Source organism: Coloeus monedula (assembly GCF_965178545.1).
Source record: "Coloeus monedula genome assembly, chromosome: 2".
Classification (NCBI taxonomy): domain Eukaryota; kingdom Metazoa; phylum Chordata; class Aves; order Passeriformes; family Corvidae; genus Coloeus; species Coloeus monedula.
This window is the reverse complement of record NC_138782.1, coordinates 94,689,717-94,710,634: the sequence shown is the minus strand read 5'-3', so window position 1 is coordinate 94,710,634 and position 20,918 is coordinate 94,689,717. Positions and strand designations below refer to the sequence as shown.

General features: G+C 38.0%; 1 protein-coding gene across 12 annotated transcripts in view; it reads right to left on the bottom strand.

The window, feature by feature from the left end:
• Nucleotides 1-20,918, bottom strand: part of DST (dystonin) — a 258,304-nt gene that overhangs the window by 87,547 nt on the left and 149,839 nt on the right. For all 12 annotated transcript variants that reach the window (XM_082277170.1, XM_082277160.1, XM_082277169.1 and 9 more), the window contains 15 exons: nucleotides 20,746-20,892; nucleotides 20,376-20,591; nucleotides 20,046-20,192; nucleotides 18,799-19,032; nucleotides 17,287-17,439; nucleotides 15,023-15,256; nucleotides 12,398-12,679; nucleotides 10,092-10,637; nucleotides 7,502-7,678; nucleotides 4,764-4,887; nucleotides 2,718-2,926; nucleotides 2,130-2,447; nucleotides 1,787-1,953; nucleotides 1,087-1,243; nucleotides 702-828 (listed from right to left, as the gene is read on the bottom strand). In XM_082277170.1, the coding sequence (XP_082133296.1) occupies nucleotides 702-828; nucleotides 1,087-1,243; nucleotides 1,787-1,953; nucleotides 2,130-2,447; nucleotides 2,718-2,926; nucleotides 4,764-4,887; nucleotides 7,502-7,678; nucleotides 10,092-10,637; nucleotides 12,398-12,679; nucleotides 15,023-15,256; nucleotides 17,287-17,439; nucleotides 18,799-19,032; nucleotides 20,046-20,192; nucleotides 20,376-20,591; nucleotides 20,746-20,892 (3,238 nt within the window). The remainder of the gene's footprint in view (nucleotides 1-701; nucleotides 829-1,086; nucleotides 1,244-1,786; nucleotides 1,954-2,129; nucleotides 2,448-2,717; nucleotides 2,927-4,763; nucleotides 4,888-7,501; nucleotides 7,679-10,091; nucleotides 10,638-12,397; nucleotides 12,680-15,022; nucleotides 15,257-17,286; nucleotides 17,440-18,798; nucleotides 19,033-20,045; nucleotides 20,193-20,375; nucleotides 20,592-20,745; nucleotides 20,893-20,918) is intronic.

Below are 20,918 nucleotides of genomic sequence, written 5' to 3'. Positions count from 1 at the left end.
TTTTGGCCCAGGAAAATTATGCTGGGATACAAAGCTGATTCCCTTCTGTGCCGTTGTTTCAACTAAAACACTGACTAATACTAATTACGATATCATATTAGGATGAGTAGGTTTATCTAGGCTCACTTTTTATATAAACCATCTCCTCATTACCCTTCTAACAAAAACTCCACGACTCTGCAAACCTTTCTGTGTTTGCTTGGCATCACAGAATAGCCTTTTGGCCATTAAACAGGTATCTTTGTGCAGGTACATCAGTGTTTGCAAAACAAGGCTTGTATTTCTCCTGCTGGCAGAAGCCTTGATGGATATGTGAAGCACCAAACAGTGATCAGAATAAGTCAATTTCTCATTATCAGAAGCTTTCTGGGATGAGGTGAAGGCAACTGTGATACTGTCATTTTATGTACTATCTGGGAATTACATAACAGCTCTAGGACATGTAAATCATTTACATCAGTGCACTTTTACATTATTTTGGCAGAGTAAAACAATGAGAATGTGTGCTGAATTACTACAGCAGCTAGACAGTTTAAATGAGAATCACAGCAAACAATGGTCAGAAGAGACATGGCTAAACGTTTTCTCACAAGCCATAATATTCAGAATGCTAATCCAAGGGTGAAATAACTTAAATTTTTGTCTTAAAGGTTTTTAAAATTCCTGAAATGTTAGGCTTACCTAATTATACAAAAGCATACCTGATTTGGCAACTGCTCTCAGTTTGGCAGGAGAAGTCACAGCAGTGATTAGGTTACACAGCAAAGTTCCTCTGCTATTCATTTTCTGCAGTTCAGGTGCCTTTAATGTCCATTCATCTTTTAAATTCTGGTTAAGAAAGATAGTCATTTGTTCATTACAAAACTGACTTCAGACTTAAGAGATTTAGTGTAGTACAGAAAGGAACAACTTTGCTATTTGGGAATCTGCTGCAAACCATACAAAGCAAATGGGAATGTAAATGCAGACTGCAAGCCCCCTAGTCCCAATTACTGTGACTGCTTACACCTTAGGTCTGTATTTCAATATTAGTAATAGATGCCTTATTTCCTTCAGCCAGATTTCACTTCTCCTGCAATGGCTTACCAATGTATCTTCCAAAGGTTTCTTTAACTCCTCTGTATTCAGAGAGGGCTGTGCTGCTGGAATTCGTTCTGTTGTCTCTTTTATCCATTTCTTTAATGATTCTACAAGGAGCTCAAAAGTATCCATTTCTTTCTGACAAGATGATACATCCTCTTCTCTAAACAATTAAAGACAAAGGAATGACAAAGTATTCCTTCTAATAATTAAACTAACAAATATTATCAATCTGGTATTACTATTCCTAAATTCAAAGTGCCAAAAAGCTAATTTTATGGATATAAGCAGAATGTGCAAAATCTAGTTTTACTGTAAAGGTAACTTCTATGGAATCTCTTATAATTTCTCCAGTTTTCCTTTGCAGCCTGATGCCAAATGGTACTCTAAAACAATATGCACAAGCAGCAATTTGTGTTCTATCAAAGAAGGGGAGAAGTAGGGTTTCCTTAAAATTACCAAGAATCATGTGAATGTTACAAAATTTGAAAAATTGTTTGTCTTTATGGCCCTTTTTAGAGCTCTTGAGCCAGACAGACTAACTACAGAGGCATTTTCAAATAGAATCTTTTCTTTCTATAAAAAAACCCTCACTTACTCTGGTTAACTGCAATATCTTGAGATTGCCTGCAAAAGGATAGCAGTAATCACAACATTCACACTGTGTTATTAGCCAAAATGGAAACACTATGATTATTCAACTTACTTTTCCTTTATCGTCTCCTCTACCTCTTTGAATTTCTTTGACAAAGCATTTACTTTTTCTAATACCAGTGCTTTATCTCCAGGAAGAGCATGGAATGAAAGTTCTTCAAGAAGCTTCTTCAAAACTTCCAGATCCTTCTTGTGTTGTGCCAATTCTACACTAGCTTCCTGCAAAATAGGATGACATTATTCATATTAGACTTTACAACCACTTGTTCAAAATTAAACTCTTGATTTTAGCTAACCAACCAAAGCGGGGAAAAAACATGCCTTGTTTCTTATGCAGTCACTTAGATGAGTTAGACTAAGAATGCACAACAGATATAAATTGAAAGCTACAGTACCTGCATGTATTGAGACACTTCACTAACATCCTTTCTTGGTGCCTCCGTCTCACTGAGTGCCTGGTTTTTCTCATCTAGAAACGACTGAAGTTTTTCTGACAGACCTTCAAATAACTCCACTTTAGTCTTCAATTCCTCCATTTTCATAAGCTTCTCTCTATGCTTGTTACTTGCTTCAGAAAACCGACCTGAAAGTTCACTCATTTTAGCCTGCAGTGTGGATGCAGTGGATGGATCTGCTGTTTCCATGAACTTCTTCACTTTTTCATTCATAGTGTTTATACTGCTTTGGCGACCTGCAATATCTTGTTCTAGCATCTGAAACACACACGAATTACTTTGTATTACTTGCAACTACATTTTAAGAAGTGAAATTAGTCTAACACATAAAGCAACAAATCAGTACAGCGAGACCATCGGTATAGCCTATTTCAGCTACAAAAATCCTTATGTGCAGTTTCACTTGACACAACTGTCCTCTTTAGTAAGTATTTTGAATCCATTAAAGGTGCCAACCTAAGATTTCAGTTCTTTCTTGAAATCTGCATTATCAAACAGATGTTTCTTCTTTCAAAGAATTCTACTTACAATGCTTTTACTAATAATATCCTGAATAGCAGCAGAATTCAAAGGCACTTGATCTTGTTCTTTAAGGCTCTTTTCAACTCCTTCCATCCAATCCAGCATTTCATCCAAACCATCCTGCACACTTAGGGATCGTGTCAGAGTTACTTGAAGCTTCTCATTCCTTTCATTCACGGATTTGGATAAATTGTCATATCTTTCCACAATATCATCTGATAAAAAGAAAATGTATTTCAATTTTTTTCCTCTAGCCAAACTAAGCTCTTAGCTCACTTCACCAGTTCTCATAAGTTGAGTTAAAAATTGCTACATTAGAACGAAGGAAAAAAAGCAGCTTTAGTCAGTAAAAACATGGAAGCAAAGACCAAAAATTTCAAACAGAGCCAAGAAACACACCAGACAAGGGAAATGAGGGAGCAGCATACAGCTGTAGTTGCCCAGAGTTAGAAACTGATTTCCATGAAGCTCTAGCTTAAGACAGCTGTTGACTGTTCCCAAGAAATAAAATAGCAGAGTATTAAGACAGGTCTTCTACAATTGTCTCTTATATTACTGTGAGACCTGAGAGGTTCATCCAGATGGTTCTTCATTAGACATTCAACACTCTTGAGATAACTCTCTGAAAGTTACAAGCTCCATGTACCTCCTACAGAGTTTCATCACTCACTCCAAAAAGTCAAGCCACAGGTTTTTATTTCACTGTTCTTCAAGTTACTTATGGAATTTCATGAAGAGACAGTTGTGTGATACACAGAGAGCACCTTCAAACTTCAGACAGGGGTGAATGTCATGCTGTGCTACTTCTCACTACTGATAGGAAAGAGTATTAGTAGGTGGTAAGGGTTTGTTAGTGACAAGTTTTTTTGGCTCATGTGAGAGGAGGTCAAGAGCTGCCCCATGGAAGACACAGATGGTTTCAGCCAACTCCAGCTGACCCATCACAGGGCATAGCTGAGCTCCTCAACCAAACTGGTGGTGCTGCTAAAAATGTATTTAAGAAAAGAGAAAACACTGCATGGGACTAAGAAATGAGGGAAAAGTATGAAAACAGCCCTGCAGACATGAAGGTCAGGGAAGAAATAGGGAGAAGAGATGCTCCAGGTGCTGGAGCAGAGATTCCCCTGAAGCCTGGGGAGGACGGAGGAGCAGATAACCACATTGCAGCATGTAGAGGACCCCACACTAGAGGAGGTAGATATTTCCTGAAGGAAATGCAGCCTATATCCACACTGGAACAGTATTAGCATGAAAGATTTCAGCCTGCAGAGAGGTCCCTCACTGGAGCAGGGGAAACGTGTGAGGAGGAAGCAGCAGCAGAGAAATTACGGACTGACCACAATCATCCATTTCCCACTCACACTGCACTGTTTGGCAGGGAGGAAGTGGGAGTAGTTGGGAAGGAAGGAAGGAGTGATGGTAAGCCTGGAAAAAAGAGTGGGTGGAGCATTGTGTTGTGATTTGTCTTTGTTTCTCATTTCCCAAACCTGTTTTATTTGGCAATAAATGAAAGTCAGTTTTTGCCAAGTCAAGTCTATTTTGTCCATGCCCAGTAAACGGTAAGTGGTGATCTCCCTGCCTTTACCTCAACACATGGGCTTTTCCATCTTAATTTTTACCCCCATCCACTTGAGCAAAGGGAATGATAGAGAAGGTGGGTGGGCATCTGGCAGCCAGCCAAAGTCAACCCTTCCATAGACAGTTTCTTAAAGTTGGAAGGAAATAACTCCTAAGCTAAGCAAACTTCAAATAACTGCTTGTAAACAGGTTCCTTGGAGTCATGTTTCTCTGGAGAATTTATGATCCTCAGCAAATCACTACCTCTGCTCGGCAATTCCTATTTCTGTAAAAAGAAAAAATGAAATGACAGTGAAAAGCATATGGATCCATGTAGGAGAGAGACCAACAATAAAGTTATTGTGTTGTAATGACTCAACAAAACATGCACTTGGACAGTGACACAAAAATGTGGAAACTATAATTTTTCTATTCCAGACCCTGCATGCAGACACAAGTGATAAATAGAGGCATTAATAAAAGCAAATATTTTACCCAGTGTTTTTTGAATCTCATCTTTGTCTGGTGTCAACTCTCCCCTTGTGTCCAATAACACTTCAGCAGCTTTTTTCAGTTTTTCTACAGCAATTTGGTGGTTAGACACTTGTCCCTGAAGAACCTGTAAAATTCCACTATTATCAGTTATGCTTTTCAGTACAGTTGATATTTACATAAGCAAGGCTTGAGATATGTCACAGAACCTAAACTTAGTGCTGGGAATAAACTAACTCAATTTGTGACCTCACCTTAAGAAAAATCCTGACTGGTGGTTATGGCTGCTGTTAACCTTCTGGCCCGTGTTTTAGTTCACTCACCATCTTTTTTACCTTATGTTTTAGAATACTTGTCTGACTCAACTTATTTCTTGCATGTTACTTCAAATGTGTCTTTTGTTTAATTGTTTCTAAAGACCCCTTGTACAGACTACATTATAAACATATTTTTCAACTCAGCATCTAAGAACAATTCAGACGGAAAAGCACACAATCAACAGCAGCAGTTACACATTCACCACCAGTGGTATCGACAAAGGATCAGGCTGATACTGTAGAGTAAACAGGAATAGCTTGAAACAAGATAATTGCCTTCACAGTCAGGAACCCCTGAAACAGTGTGGCTGAATTTTGCCTATGTTTGTCCATCTAACCAAGGAACACATGTTCAGAGACTAGCCCAGCCATGATTTGCTCCAGAGACAATGAAGACAAGAAGGCTGAATCAACTTCTAGTGGCTTTGTCTCTCCAGTGTGTAAGAGTACTTTAGGGCAATTAATCTTTAAATTATTTCTGGCCTCTGTCCCAGTGTTTGTTTTGATTCACTTGAACTTTATAGAAGTCTAAAGTGAAAGGATTTCTCATTTATTTTTTGATATTCATTGATACTCAATGAATATATGAATCAAAAGATAATCCTATGTGCCCTGCCAGCACAAAGAAGTTGTGTCAGTGCATTCAGCACCGGTACCCAGAGCATAAGACTGTGCCAGAGCACAGTACCTCATCTTGCTGACCCATTTGACACAATGAGTCTGAGAGATCTGAAGAGGCTTAGGCTAGTACTTGTGCAGAAATAAAAAGAATAAAAAAGAAACAACAAAAAAAGAAAGAAAAAAAAGATGTACCAGAAAACCTTGTATGCTAACAGAAGGCAAGCAAGCTGATGCCAGAGGCAGTGAAGAATACTCTGAAGAACAGTTAATCCCCATAAAAAGATTAGACCTCACCATGCTGCCAAGGTCTGTGTCTAGCTGGATTATCAGCTGCATGCGTTGGCTACAAGGGACAGCTTTAACTTGCAACACCTGACTTCCTCAAAATACTCTTTGTTTTGCTTTCATTAATTGGCTTTCTTTCTTCAGCCTCCTGTTTTTTCTCTTCCTTTGAATCTTTTGACATTTTGTACTCTCTTCCTTCTTCCCAACTCATATTCATTGAGTGCTCTTTTGTGTGGCAAGTAATCCATGTAGACATTTCATAAAAAGAACCCTAGTACTCACTCCTTTTGTATTGCTTCCATGAAAATTTGCATTATAGAGAATATAATTCATTTTGGCATAAGGAACAAAAAGTTTAAATGAAGCTTCAAATTGCAATTGGTTTTATTCCTATTCTTCTTGTGCTCGGAAGCACAAATGTACCTAAAACATTCAACAGTTAGGAGTTCACAATCTACACTTTTACTTTCGTTGTCTTAAACACAGCTGTGATTTGACTCCTTTTGCTGTCATGCACCAAAGTGTTAGGCATCTCCAGCAGCCAATTTGAAAGATACCATAGGTAAAGGCTGATGTAAGGGAAATGGTTCAAGCTGTACTTTCCAAAAGTTATTGACTATCATTTTTCAATAGTAAGTGTGTCTGACCTGCACTGATACTTCACCAAGCACAGACAAAGCAGTGAGGAAGTGCCTGACCAATGGTCTTGCTCACTGAAAACCAAATAATCTTGCATTTTTTTTATAGTATAGGTGATTGAATGTGTTTATGAAAATATAACAGTCAGTTCAAAGATGACACACTGCATGAAACTTTATATAACTCACCTTATACTTCTAAAGCCTCCTCCAAATTTACACTTTATACAGATAGCCAGAGTTTTACCTTCAAAAGCTCTATCACTAACTTGTCTTGCTGATACTTGGATTTACATAAAGTCATGAGTTACATCCTCAGTGGGGAAAAATAAAAAATACCATTTTTCTATGCAGTACAAATTATGTTAAAGTCACTCTCTGCTGGGCGTATAGCACTAGGTGCAACTGAAACAGGCAAACAAGACTACTCAGATCACACTGTTCACCTGGTATTATCCCTTTCATAATTAAGTAACACGCAAACGTGAACAGAAAAAAAATCAAGAGTCACAGACAACCATCAAATGGACTTCTCTATCTGGAACCCAATTCAAGCCTTATTCTGATAGCAAACCATAAGCACTAAATCCTTCCTTAGTTCAAAAACTTTCCAGATTTCACCCTATCTTAGCAAAGTGATAGAAAACACATCTTGCTGTCACCACTGCTAATGGCATCTTGGTACCCCATTTTTTTTCACCCAGCGCTTTTTGGATATTGCTCTGGACAGCCAAAATTCAGAACCATAGAAGCTGTATGCTCACATGCAAGGCAAGAATTTGGCCTGCAGCCACTTGAATTGTATTAGATTATCCTGTTTTTCAGACAAAAAGCAGCTCCTTTTAGGACAAAAGTACTGCTGCATTTTACAGCTTTTCACCTTGGTTTCTTCGAGTTGTCTTTGGAGATTTTTGGGATCCACTGCAATTGGCTCTGATAGTTGTTTGTTCACAGCTATTTCAGAGGCTTGGAGACCTGACAAAAGTCCAGATGAGGCATCTTCATAATGCTGGTATTTATCCACCAGATCTTTAAGGTTATTTCCAAGGATGCTACACTAAAATAGTAGAAAAGAAACAAGCAAATACGCAGGCATTAAACTGTGTGCTGCATACCAATCTCAAAGTCATACATTCCTTCCTGTAATACTGCATCATTTTTTCCTGCCATCACTTCACTGTCTAACTGATTTCTGTACTAAGACATGGCAGCTGGACAGGCTATGCAGGTCTTACCAGTTTGTGCTCCTAAAGGGTGATTTAGGATCAAATAACTGATGCAGGTGGGAAACTGGAATCTTACTTGCTGTACCAGAATAAGAAAAGCTTCAAGAATAATTTTTGATTCAGCAATATAAAGATTCTTTATCAGAACACTGGCACCAAAAATGTAGAAAGCTAATGGAAAGTAGAAATGTAGAAATGCAGTGGAAGCTAGAAATTATTATGAAAAATCAGAAGAGATGTGTATATTCATTAAAATACAAAGAGTGGAGTACTGTTTTCATAACTACCTTACCTGCATAGTGAATCCAAAGTGATATGGTTGGGCATTGTACATACACTTTGTTTTTATTCGCTTAAAATGTCATCCGAACAAGATCCTATTAGTCCTATATGTTAGGATGCCCCAAAATGTTTACAGCAAATTGTCACATTAAAAAGTCAGTGAAACTCTTTCAGACTTTCTGGAGATGGTTTCACAAGCAAAATCTGATTGTACCAAGTCATAATATTTATAAATAGTTATGTTAAATATTTATATCCTGAACCTTCCAGACACTGTATGGTACTTGGTCTCCATCTGGTGGGCAGATATAGAACATTCTTATTTATATAACGAGTTAACCAAGAACTGACTTTAAGATTCCTTCAACATATAAGCCTATGAAATCATGTCTCACACATGTGCAAATACATAAATATAAAAGTAAGAGCAATCTAAGTCTTTATTAAAAGCAAGAAGCTTTTACAAAAGGCAAAAAAGGTTACTACAAATTCATTTACAACTCAGAAGATCTCACTAATTTTGGACAATCTCGCTTTTTAGAATTCTGTCCTTAAAGACTCCACAGATCTACTTTGTTCTGCATATTTTTTATCAAATATTAAAAAAAGCATGTCTATTATAACTCTTCTAAATGTATATATGGGAAGGATAGAATTTGGAAAATTGACAAATCAAGCCACTGGCATGGGAATTTTATGTGCATAAAAATAAGCTCTCTGAAAATTTTGTTACGAAATCTTTACATTCACACTCAAACTAATTAAATAAACCAACTGGAAGAAATCGAGCATGCCAATGCAATTGTCAGTTCAGCTTCCCTGTTCGTACCAGTTAAGTGGGAAAAGGAAAATGTGCTTTTGTAAAAGAAGAGCTGCCTTGACAAACCGAGAACATAAGTTTTACACTGCTTTTTTAATCAAGCAATCAAATACATGGCTTTATAGAATTTACATTTCTGAGCATGAAAACATTAGAGATAAAAATTTCCAGACAAAGATGGTCACTGTTGCAGATCAACACTGTACCAGTGGATATTAAAGCTCTACTGAGGAGTTCGAACCTATGACCTTAGAAAATTATGAAATAGCACACTCAAAGGCTACTGACAGCAACTCTCTCTTCAGTGGTTCAATTAATTATTATCTCAGAAGCTTACAGTTCTGGGATATTATCAATATTGAACAACACTGTTGGTTTTTCTGAAAACAGCTGGAAATTTGGCATGTGAGACTAGCTGGTGATGTTTGTCTAGTTCTATCAGACAGATTCCATACATGAACCTGGCACAGAGAGCTAGATTATCTTCCCTCTCTGAGGTACCTAGAGGATTTTGCACTGCTAATTACTCATTAGTTAGACACTAATCTGAGATTGTTAAGGATAAAATGTTTACTTGGCAGAGCAGAGGAAAAGAACAGCTGTCCTCAAATCACTAAGTTCTTTCATGCCTAGTGCTGACAACAAAGGTCACATTGGGACAAAATATTTCAGGATACAAATTAAAATCTAAACTTCACCTGTTATTTTTGTCATAGTCTCTCTCTTTTTACACTCATTTTATTAGTAGGGAGACAAGTAAATAAGCAGTTGTGGGAAATATTGCAAGTAACATAAAGAAACATTATACATGTGAAAGTATTACAATTTCTTTCCACCCCAAAACATAACCCAAGACATTCTGAGCTGCCACAGTCTCAGAGGCTGTTTAAGGCTGGAAAGAACAATGAACTCTGCTCTCATTTCTTCTTTATAACACAAAGTAGAAAGTATCATCCATTCAGACCTTTAATAGTCTGACACTTGACTAAAGTAGATCTTCTAGAAAACCATCTTGCTCTAACTTCAAGAAACAAAGAATTTACAACTTTCCCACAGTGTTTGTTTCATCAGCTAGCTCCTGTCTACACAAGTTGCTAAATCAATTACAATAGTCATTCCTATTCAGTACAAATAAAACTTACCTTAGTATAGAGAGATTTGAAGCGATCTGAAGCTCTATCCAGTTTATTTTGCACTTCAGCATATGTAGCTGAGGTATCGATACCATCTTTGTCAACCTTCACACCATCTCTTTTGCTACATGACCTTGCAGCATCCAAAACTCTTTGCCCAGAAATTGTAATATAGCGTAAATCACCTTTGTGAGATATAACATCTTCTGAAAAACTCTTCTGCCTTTTCAGTTTGACCATAATACCACTGAAGTCAGAAGCCCCTGCCTCCAAATTGTCAAGTTCTTGTTCTGCCTGCTGCAGCCAGGTTTCAAATTCACTATAGTCTGCATCGAATTTCTCCAGTTCTTCTCTTAGAGAATGGGTCAATTTCATTTTTCGTTCAGATTCGGCCAAAGCAGTCTCATACTGAGCCTTCAGCTCTTTCATGTTCCTCTGCATCTTGTCTTTTTCTTCAGGGGTTAGGTAGTGCCCTTGTTTCTCAAGCAGTGCCTGAGCAGACTGAGTTGCTACTATGATCGCCTGCTGCTGTGAAATAATTTTCTCATGTTGAGCCTACAAATAAAAGAAGAATAAATTAGAACCAGCACCTTCTCACGTGGTTCCTTATAAAAGGATGCATAAAACAATCAAAATGATAAAAGACGTTTCTGATTTTCATATTATTTATTTAAAAACCCCACATTTTCTCAGTAATTTAAGTGAAAGTGTGACTCAGTCATCATATTTCTGTGCAGTCAAAAAATTTTACAAAACATTCAGTGGTAATTTTTGCCAGATGTACAGGCCATGACCATATGGAAAAGTTCAAGTATCATTGCAACTTCAGCAGTACCTGGATGTATATATCACACAAGCATTTTCCCCTGTACTTCTCAAAGACAACTCTGTAGAGCAAAACTAGACACTATCAATCTCTTTACATTTTTTCCTAATAAAATTAAATTGCTTATTACTAAGTATTTATGGTAGTGTGCTTAGTGTAACCAAAATTTTCCTAATTCTCTGTCTCAAAATGGGATTTCACAAATAAAACATTCAAAGGTAGGCAACTTTCCAAATCTAAACTCTCCACGTCCCATTACTTATATTGTAGCTACCATTACAGATAAGCAGACCTAAAGGAGTGAAAGCATCAAACATAGTACAGATACTTTCTTCTTACACTCAGTGAACAAAAATTATTACTTGGGTTCTAAAATTTCATTTTTCAAAATCAAGAGCCATGATTCCTAACAAATAAAGTTAGCTATAAAACAGATCCAGTTGACATTAAAAATCAAGACACAATCCGTGCATGTATATTTTTCAATCCCATAAAAAAATTTAAGTTCAGGAACTAGTACTGTATTCCAAATGAAAAACATATTTCAAATATATTCTTTTAAAAAATTCTTCATTCTTGAAGGTCTTCTAGTCCCATGAAAATTAGCTATGTAAAATAAAAAGTATGTTTTTCTTCCATGAGTACAGTGATCAATTATTCTGTAGGCACTAGGTGCAGAAATGACTGTCAAAAAAGTAGAAGTAAAAATATCATGTACGCAAAACCCAATAATCTTATTTTCTTAAGTTGCTTTTAGGCTTTTGGTTTTTGGGTTTTTTTTAACAAAAAAGGAAATCCAAAATACTGTCAGCTACAAGCATAATAATTTTCTTTAAGGTGTCAATCAGCTCACACCTAAAGGTTCTCGGTTTCTCAGCTGTAAGTCAGCAAACACCATAAAACTGAGCTCTTATTACTTTAAATGCTTCCAATTATCTTACCAGGAAAATTTATTTTTAAAATGCTGTGCCGTAATTTTATGTAACTCACCTTTCTGAAGCATTCAAACACTGCTTTGTCCATGTGTTAAAGTTGTAGGGAATGAAAACTATCATTTCAGTAAACTATTATCTGCAGCAATTTGCAATCAGTATTCACAGGGGTCTAAAGGAGGATGAATCATTTGAGTATCACAAAGATTTTTGAAGAAGTCACACAAAGGGTATGAATTCATATTGCTGTTTTGCATTTTATTTGCCTGCATCAATTCCTCACGACAAAAAATAATAATAGACTCACCACAAAGATTCTACATTTACCTTGTAGAATGTGTCCTTTCTCTTATTTTGCATGAAACAACTATAGTAACAGCAAAAAAGTGACAAATGTGCAATAGATTCTAACTACTGAAATTCCTACCACTGTGTATTACTGTCTTCCTAGTGCCTGTTCCAAAGCCTATGACAGAAAGGATGAGATTGAGTTTATTATGTTGAATAAGGAGTGATACACTTAGCACCTAAATGTTGAATAAACCCAGTAACAATACCTTGACTTTCTGATACTGCTGGTTCAGATTATCATCTGTGCTTTTTACTAGTCCATCCACCCGAGTTTCAATGTCTTGCTGCATTTCCAGCAGATTACCATTGACATCATCCTCCTCTCCTTCCAAAACTTTCACATCTCCTTCTTCAAAGTGTGTTCCATTCTGTTCTATAACTTGCTTAAATTTCCGGCCATGCTCTGCTTCTTTATCCACATTTGATAACCAATCCAAAAGATTTTCTATTGTATTTTTACTTTCTTCCAGCTGTTCTATGGCTGCAACCTACATAGAAATTTCACAGTTTCAATTTAGGAATCTTCTTTAAGGATCACAAAATATCAAATAAATATACAAAAAAAACATTTAAAATGCATTAACATCAAAGAAAATTTTTGATTAATATTGAGGTTGCAGTTCATTTTATAAGAGAATAAACCAACAGTTTATTAGTTACCCAAACGAAATATGATATTAACCTTTACACAATTTATCAATATGTATTGGGATTGCTTGGACACATTTTGGAATCAAAAGGGCTGCAGGGGTGGCTTCTCTAAGAAGCTGTCAGAAGCTTCCTTCATGTCTGAGAGACCCAATGCCAACTGGCTCCAACATGGACCCACCACTTGCTAAGGCCAAGCCCATCAGCAGTGGTGATAGCAACTCTGGGATCACATAGTAAAAGGGTAAAAAAAAAAAGCATGCAAAACAGCAGCCTGAAGAGAGGGGTGAGAATATATGAGAGGAACAGCTCAGCAGACACCAAGGTCAGTGCAGAAGGAGAGGCAGGAGGTGCCAGAGCTGAGATTCCCCTGCAGCCCATGGTGCAGCCCATGGTGAGGCAGCTGTGCCCCTGCAGCCCAAGGAGGACCACAGGGATGCAGAGATCCACCTGCAGCCCCGGGAGGACCCCACTGCAGAGCATGTGAGGAGGCTGTGACCCCGTGGGAATCCCACACTCAAGCAGGCTCATGGCACAACTTGTCCCCATGGGGTCATTCCACATACTGGAACAGTGTGCCTGAAGGACTGCACTCTGTGGAAGGGTGTTGCTTTCCCAACAGTTAATATTCCCTACCATCATCCCTCTGCTTCACCTTTCCCACAACCACACTCCCCAATACTCCTATTGAGATGTCTTCTGTTAACTTGCACTCCTCTCTTTATTTACTACTTGTTATCCATTCCCTAGCCACAGGTTCCCATACCCATACTGTTACTGATATACCATTCCCCTTTCCCCAGACCTTTAAGTAAAAGAGGGGGAAAGGGAAAGCGCACCCCCCACCCACCCCCAATTTGAAATTGCAAAATTTTAACTTTGTTTGAAACCCCAACAGAAGCAACTGCCAGAGCCTGTGCCTGCATTCACCACCATGGTGCCCAGCACCCAACACCTATCACCCTGCCGCCCTCTGGATGCTCCTGGTACCACCAGCAGTGAATGCTTGAACTGAGCCACAGCCCAAGGAGAACTGTGCTGCTTCAACCTCACCACTGCCCATGAGAGCATCCATTCCAGCATCCAGAGAAAATCCTCTGAAAGATTTTAGGACTTATGGGGATATTGGGCTGTGGGTGCTTCTGATCATTGTCATTGTTCTGTGTATGTTTGGTTGTTTGGGACGTTGGGTTTTGGGATCCCTGGGGGAGGCCTTTTTGTTTGACACAGAAAGGAGGAATTGTGGTGGCCGGTGAACATACATTACAAGGGACAGAGAGTTCTCAGTAAGACAAGTGCCTAGTACCGCAGGAGCCACTTGGTGTTGGGGTGGCCAAGGGGGCTTCTCCCAGGATGCATTGTTCTGTTCTGTTAATCTATCCCAGTTTGGATTCCCTGGTTGGCTGGCAGCCTCTACCCCCTCATCACGCCCCCAGAACTTCCCCATTGGTCCCCATTCCCTAGTCCTGCCTTTTCCCCACCCCCAGACAAAACCGAGAGTTTTGGGCTCATGGTCCTATTTGCCTCTGCACCCTTTGACAGTGTAGCAGCAATAAATGCTCCTGCTGGAACGCACGCAAGTGCCCTTCTTGGCTCTTTGCTACCGACTGTAACACTGAACCCACCCGTGCTTCTGGGGGTGCACATGGGACCCCACAGAGCTGGGCAGGGACAGTATTAGAAGGGATCACACTGGAGCCCATGGAAAGGACTTACATTGGAGAAGTTCATGGAGGACTGTCTCCTGTGTGAGGGAAGAGTGTGAGGAATCCTTCCCTTGAGGAGGAAGGAGAGGCAGAGACAACGTGTGATGAACTGACTGCAACCCACATTCCCCATCCTCCTGCACCAGTGGGAATGAGGGAGAGAACTCCAGAGCTGAGTTCAGGAACAAAGGAAGGATGGATTTAGTTCTTATTTCTCATTATCCTATTCTGATTTGATTGCTAATAAATTAACTTCCCCAAGTCAAGCCTGTTTAGCCTGTGACAGCAACTGCCCTTACCTAAACTTACAAGCTTTCATTAAATTTTCTCTTCCCTGTCCAGCTGAGGAAGGGAGTGATGGAATGGCTTTTTGGCACCTAGACAAGGTCAACCCACCACACAACAGTAAGCTGCACGACTAATACCATACGACATGAAAAAGGTTTGAATAAAGGTATGGAATGGTTGCCTAAAAACCTTTTCTGTTTCCTGCTTAATTGCTGTAGTCATAGCTTTATCCAGTTCTTTTTTGGACTCTTCTGCCTTCTGGCTAAGGAGCAAACACTTTGTCTTAGCTTCATTCAGTTTCTGTTCCAGAACAGTCTTGTCTTCTTGTGACAACTTTTCTCCATTCTCTTTCAGGAAGGTTTCAGTATTTTTCACAATCTCTGCCAGTGTCTGGGCACTTGTTCTCATGTCTTTTTGTATCTCCTTTTGAGAAAAAAGAAAGAAAATAGGAGCAAGTAAATTATTCATGAGATTTGTCCAATTAACTTTATTGGAAGTATCTCTCTTCTAGAGATAAGCACCACACTGGTCCTTTCCAGCTGCACATGATACATTACTACGTGGTAGACAACAATTAAAATCAAAGACATCAACATCTGACAATGTTGTTGCAGCTCAATCTGTCTTTTTTTCTTTTTTTAATTGCAAATCTGTTTGCTTACAGTCCTATTCAGACTGAGGCCACTTTTTTCCCTTTAACAGTTCAAATATTGCATTTCCACGTACACAGAAGAACATACATCTTATTTTTTAGAAATCAAGAGTTAAGTAAATCTGCTGTAGTGCAGTTAGTAAAGTAAGTCTCCTGACAAATTCTGGTCCATTTCTATCCTGAGATAAAGCTGCTGAAAATAAGGCAGTTGAATAGAAATCAGAAAATTGTAATCATCTTTCCCGGGTGAAAGTTTTCCTATATATTTTTTGGGTTTCTTCAGGCCAGAAATGGCATGCAAATATTTTTTTTCTTCAGTTGTAATCAATCATAATATTTCAGTCTCTCAAGAATGTTTACATCCATTGAATTTCATAGAGGACAGATATTTAGTTTTAATTTACCCAAAGCAATTTTCCTAGTCTGCCTCCCAATTATCTGAGAGGAGCTTTAATTCAACAATTACACTGCTGAATACATTCACCCAGTTACTGAAAAAATGACATTTTTCACCTTTTTATGCAGTGTAACAATATTGGAGCTGCAAGACAGAACATTTGATTCTCATTCTAGACTAAAGATTTTGCAGCAATTATAGAATATAGCAGCTAAAACTGCAGCTCATTTTAACACTTCAGGAAGTACATTAGAAAGATTTTCCTGGGGACCCTGTATCAAGAAAAGGACCCCGTATCTGACCCCTCTGTGCTCCCTTTCAAACAGCACACTGAGGATGAAAGCTCTGACTTGATATATAAAAGACCATTTTTAACCCCCATTCCCTCCTAAGACACACTTTTCAATGGCAATTCCAAGAAATCAGTCAGAAAATAACAACTAGTCTGCTAGGCAGTCACAAACAGCTGGTGGGAAAAAAAATGAGGCATATGCTGTATCACTTCTTCACTCCCCATGAATACCCCATTTAGGCCATAAATCCTTAAGACAGGTAAGGGATATTAAAAGCTACCCCCGGGGTGTCTGTATGACTGACTGACTCTAAAAACAACTTTGACGAACAAGATGTATTACTTCAGAGGTAAGTGAAGCAAGACAAGACGAATAAGGAAATTTCTCCTTTTACAGATTACTAAACCTGACTTGGAGCTCTACAGTATAGTAAACTAGTACTAGGAGAAAGAGGAAGAAGAAGAGTACCAAGCCCCTCAGTCCTTTAACTCTCATAAACTTGCTGTCAGTCGGGACAGACTAAAAGTTTATAGATGACTGGATACAGTTAAGAGCAAGGAAAGCAAACAAACAGAAAGGGGTTTGCTACATGAGGACACCAAAGAGATTGCAAGAAACACTAATAAGAAACAGAATTCAAAACAGAACAAGAGTGAGACAATGGAAAGCCTCAGGCAAGAGAAAACCCTGCACCTAAATTTTTCAAAGTACTGTGAACAGGAATAAACATTTCCTGATACCAGCTAAAAAGCTGGCTACATTATTTTAGCATAATAAACATGCATTTTATCACATTCAACAGGAACAATCTCAAGCTAATATATTAATAAAATTCATGCCTGCTTCAAGAGTGCTTCTTGAAATGTGTAGCACATACTCCCTATTCTAGTATCTCCTCGTTTGGAAGCTTCTCTTCTCCCACTGGCACATACTGGAGTGTATTCACAGGCAGCAGTTTAAATGCATGCCACCAAGCCTTTACTTTTGGTAGGTCAAACAAATCTATTTTACTCTCCTCTCACATGACAAGCCCTGTTACTCAACAAAAGAGTCTAGTCACTCTCCTCTGCACTCAGTCGTCTTTAACTCCTCTGACTAGAATTGTGCATACCTCCTGTTTGGTCTGGTATTGTTCCAGCTCAGCCTTGCTGTCTCCAATAACAAGAGACTCTTGCTGTCCAATGAGTCGATTTTCAGTCTGTGTAAGCAAATCACAGATTTCCTGCAGTTTTTCTTTGTATTCCTGCTGCCGCTCAGCCACATCCTATATTAGAGCCAAGTACAATTGAACAATAAGACAAAAAGTCGTCACTTCAGGAACCAACACTCTAATAGATACTAGAAATCTTTGAACATCAATACTGCAAAGCAATAATTTTAAAAGTATGCTGTAAACATGATAGCAGTGGTACAAAGAGCAAGATGAATATACAGAAGTTATGGATAAACCTCAAATATGTTGTAAGTAAAAGAGACCATGTTTGATGGAACTGCCCAATAGAAGTCTGGCCATGCACATATGTGAAGGATGAAATCTCCAAACAACAGGAGTGAAAATCCCATCTCTTAACCGCTTGAAACCTGTGATAAACACTATTAATTCTGAAAAAAAGGACATCAAAACAGAGGTTAGTTGTGAATGTGAGTTAGCTCTTTTCGGTATGCATAATATGTTACCTGAATAGAAACTGCAGACTTTTTAAGCAGTAGGAAAGAACAAAACATGCAAGCTCATTATTGTTACAAAGTCCTACAAAACTTATCTGTGCCTTTCCTATATTCAATTTTATGCTTCTTTTACAAAATATAGTAGAAAGAAATGTTCTTAGAATGGCAAAATAATACCAAGTCTTCAGAACGCTAAAGCACTTTTAAGTTTTATTTACATGTAAACCAGGGGCTGAGGTGGGAACCCGGAGTCTTAACAGTGCTGCTTTGAAAGAAGAAGAGGTGCTGTTATGCTGCAGCTCTTATCAGCCTCTTTTGACTCTACAGAGGCTGCTTACTCCTGCCAGCTGCAGCTGTGCCAGCTGAAGTAGTAGATGGCCCAACTTGACGCACAGTTTTCCCAGTGCCCACACCTAGAACTGCAAGTATCTTGGCTGATTTGCTCATATGTTTGTCCCTCTAACCCATCTCAGTCAAAACAATCCATGGTACATGGATTTTAACAAATCTGGTTCTTGGACTACAAAGATCTAGAAAAAAGGTCACATAAGTAGACGAGCTGGCAAATTAAAGGAAAATAAAATCTTCAGCAAGACCAAAATGTTATGCAATGGTATAGCAAATTCAGTGATCAATATAGCTCAGATCAATTACTGATATAGCTGCTGAAGAAACAACACTTGTGAGAAACCTTAAGTCAATTTCTCTCATTGCTAGAAAGAGCAGACTTGTGTCTGTTCATAATTTCATATGCTGTTTCTGTGAGTTTCCTCAGCTTCCCACCAAGGAAAGACAAAAATTCACCAAACTTGATCAATATCATCTTTGTAGAACTATGAATGTATCTGTAGTAAAAAGGGAAAAGATAGAAATATGCTCAATATTGCATGCTGGTATTAAAATTCCTCATCCATAGACAGAAATATTCAGCACACATTTACACAGAAAGGCAAACCTTCTGATCACCCAGCTCTTGCACTGCCTGTAACTGAGTCTCTAAACTTTCCACTTGAGAAGTTATTGCTTCCTGTGCTTCCTGAAAAGATTTCTGGGTGGTATTTAAGAGCCTCAGCAGCTGTTTGCTCTGATTAGGAGAAAGATCTTCAGCATGTTCAGAAATGAAGAACTGAACATCAAATGCAGTGGACTCCAGTTGCATTTTCTTACAGCTGAGCTCTGCAGCACTGTTCTGTAAATGAAGTGAAGGGAATTACTAGCAACAAAGAAAAACTGAGTACCGATAAACCACAAGTATCCCTACCATCTCTTCTTAGCCCCTATTGCAAAATACTTTTGGTAGACAGTTTAGCCATGGAAAATCAAAACTCAGAATCATTCTGACACATTCGGGTATGACATTAGAACTTGCGCATGGTTTGCCTCAGGACAGCTTGTATCAAAGTAATAAAAACTGCACGTCTCTATTTCTTTGCTCTCTCATGGATGTCTGAAAACTGACTGTCTAAAAACTTCAACTCTAAAGGATTTATGGCAGGTTAGGTATAACATTTCTAGGTTCTAGGTCTGAAGATACAGAAATGTTAAAATATTTACTTGAAATCATTCCTATTCTTAATTCTACAGCAAGAATGTCACCATTTCTAGCAATGTGACAAATTCTGCCAATAGCTACATCCTGAGGAGCCCCTAGACCATACCATGTCTCTGGAACTCTAAGCACATTAAAACAACTAAAATTATTTTTATTATTCATACATATGGAAGCATATGAACATTACTAAAAATTTGCTCTGCTTTGTTTTCCATTACTTATTTTATGGCTGTGTAATGAAGAGGCTTTTTATCTTTTCCCATCTTGTGTTCTCACATGTAATTGCTTTGGAAGGCAATTAAACTTCAGTAAAGGTTCTGAACCCTGTGCATAAAGACCCAATTTTAATGATGGAAATATTTGTATTATAAATTAGATTTCTAAAAGTCTCCGTTTTATTGCAACAATATAAGTAGAACCAATAGCTTTCTCAGTAATCCTAACTTTATCAACTTTTTTTGCAAGTGAAAAAGCAAATCAACAAGATTTTATTACTGGATTATCAAGTAGTTGCCTTCTTAAGTAATTACTTCTAGTCATCTCTTTAAGCAGTAGAGGTTATTGAGAAGGAATAACAAACATAGCTAATAATTAATAATAAGGAGCAACATTTGCCAAAAGCATCAACACCTGCCATAAAGAGCACTTACTTTAAACAGCTGTAAACTTTTCTTCACCTCTTCTATATCACTAGTATTCTTTGTGAAGTCATGCATGATTTTACTGTTCTCTGTGATCCAGTCTGAAAATCTGTGCAGTTGGTTTAAAAGTTGCTGGTGTAATCCTGCAAGCTTAGACTAGAAAGGGAAGTTGTATATTTATTTATGCTCCTGGAGTCTAGTCACATTTTCTACCATATCAAATTGAATGATACATGTATCTTTATACTAAGATAAAATAAAGAAAAAGAAAATTCCTTTATTTTAGCCCAATTACCTTGAAGAAAATTAAGGTAAAACCATACGCCGATAAAAACATACCATTTCCAAGTCAACAGCGCTGACTATTTGCTTTGCTCGTTTTGAAGATCTATCACAGACCACCAAAAATGCTTCCTGCAAAGAGTCACAGCTTATCTTTAGCTCTTTAAGTTTCTCTTCTGGAATATCCCTGTTACAAGACTTCAAGAATTCTTCTGCCAAGTTCATGTCCTTTTTTAGGATAATTGCAAAGGTAGCCAGTCCTGATTCAAATGACTACAAAGAGAACATATATAAAATGCATTAAGTTACTAAGAAAGACATTTAAATCTGAATTGCTTTAACTGTATTTTAAATCTCTCTTTTGAAATCTAAGGGCTATTCCTACCACCCACCACTGAAGTACAAGCATAAAGAACAGTTTACTTACCTCTAGCTGTTCCAGTTCAGCTTTTAGTATTTCCAGGCTGTTACTAATAGGCTGCTGTTTATCTAGGTGGTTTCTCATATCTTGAAGCACTGCCAAATGTTCTCGCATTTTCTCTGTTAACTTTAAACAGTGCTGTACTCCATCGAACTGAAAATAAGTTTTAAAAATTAAAA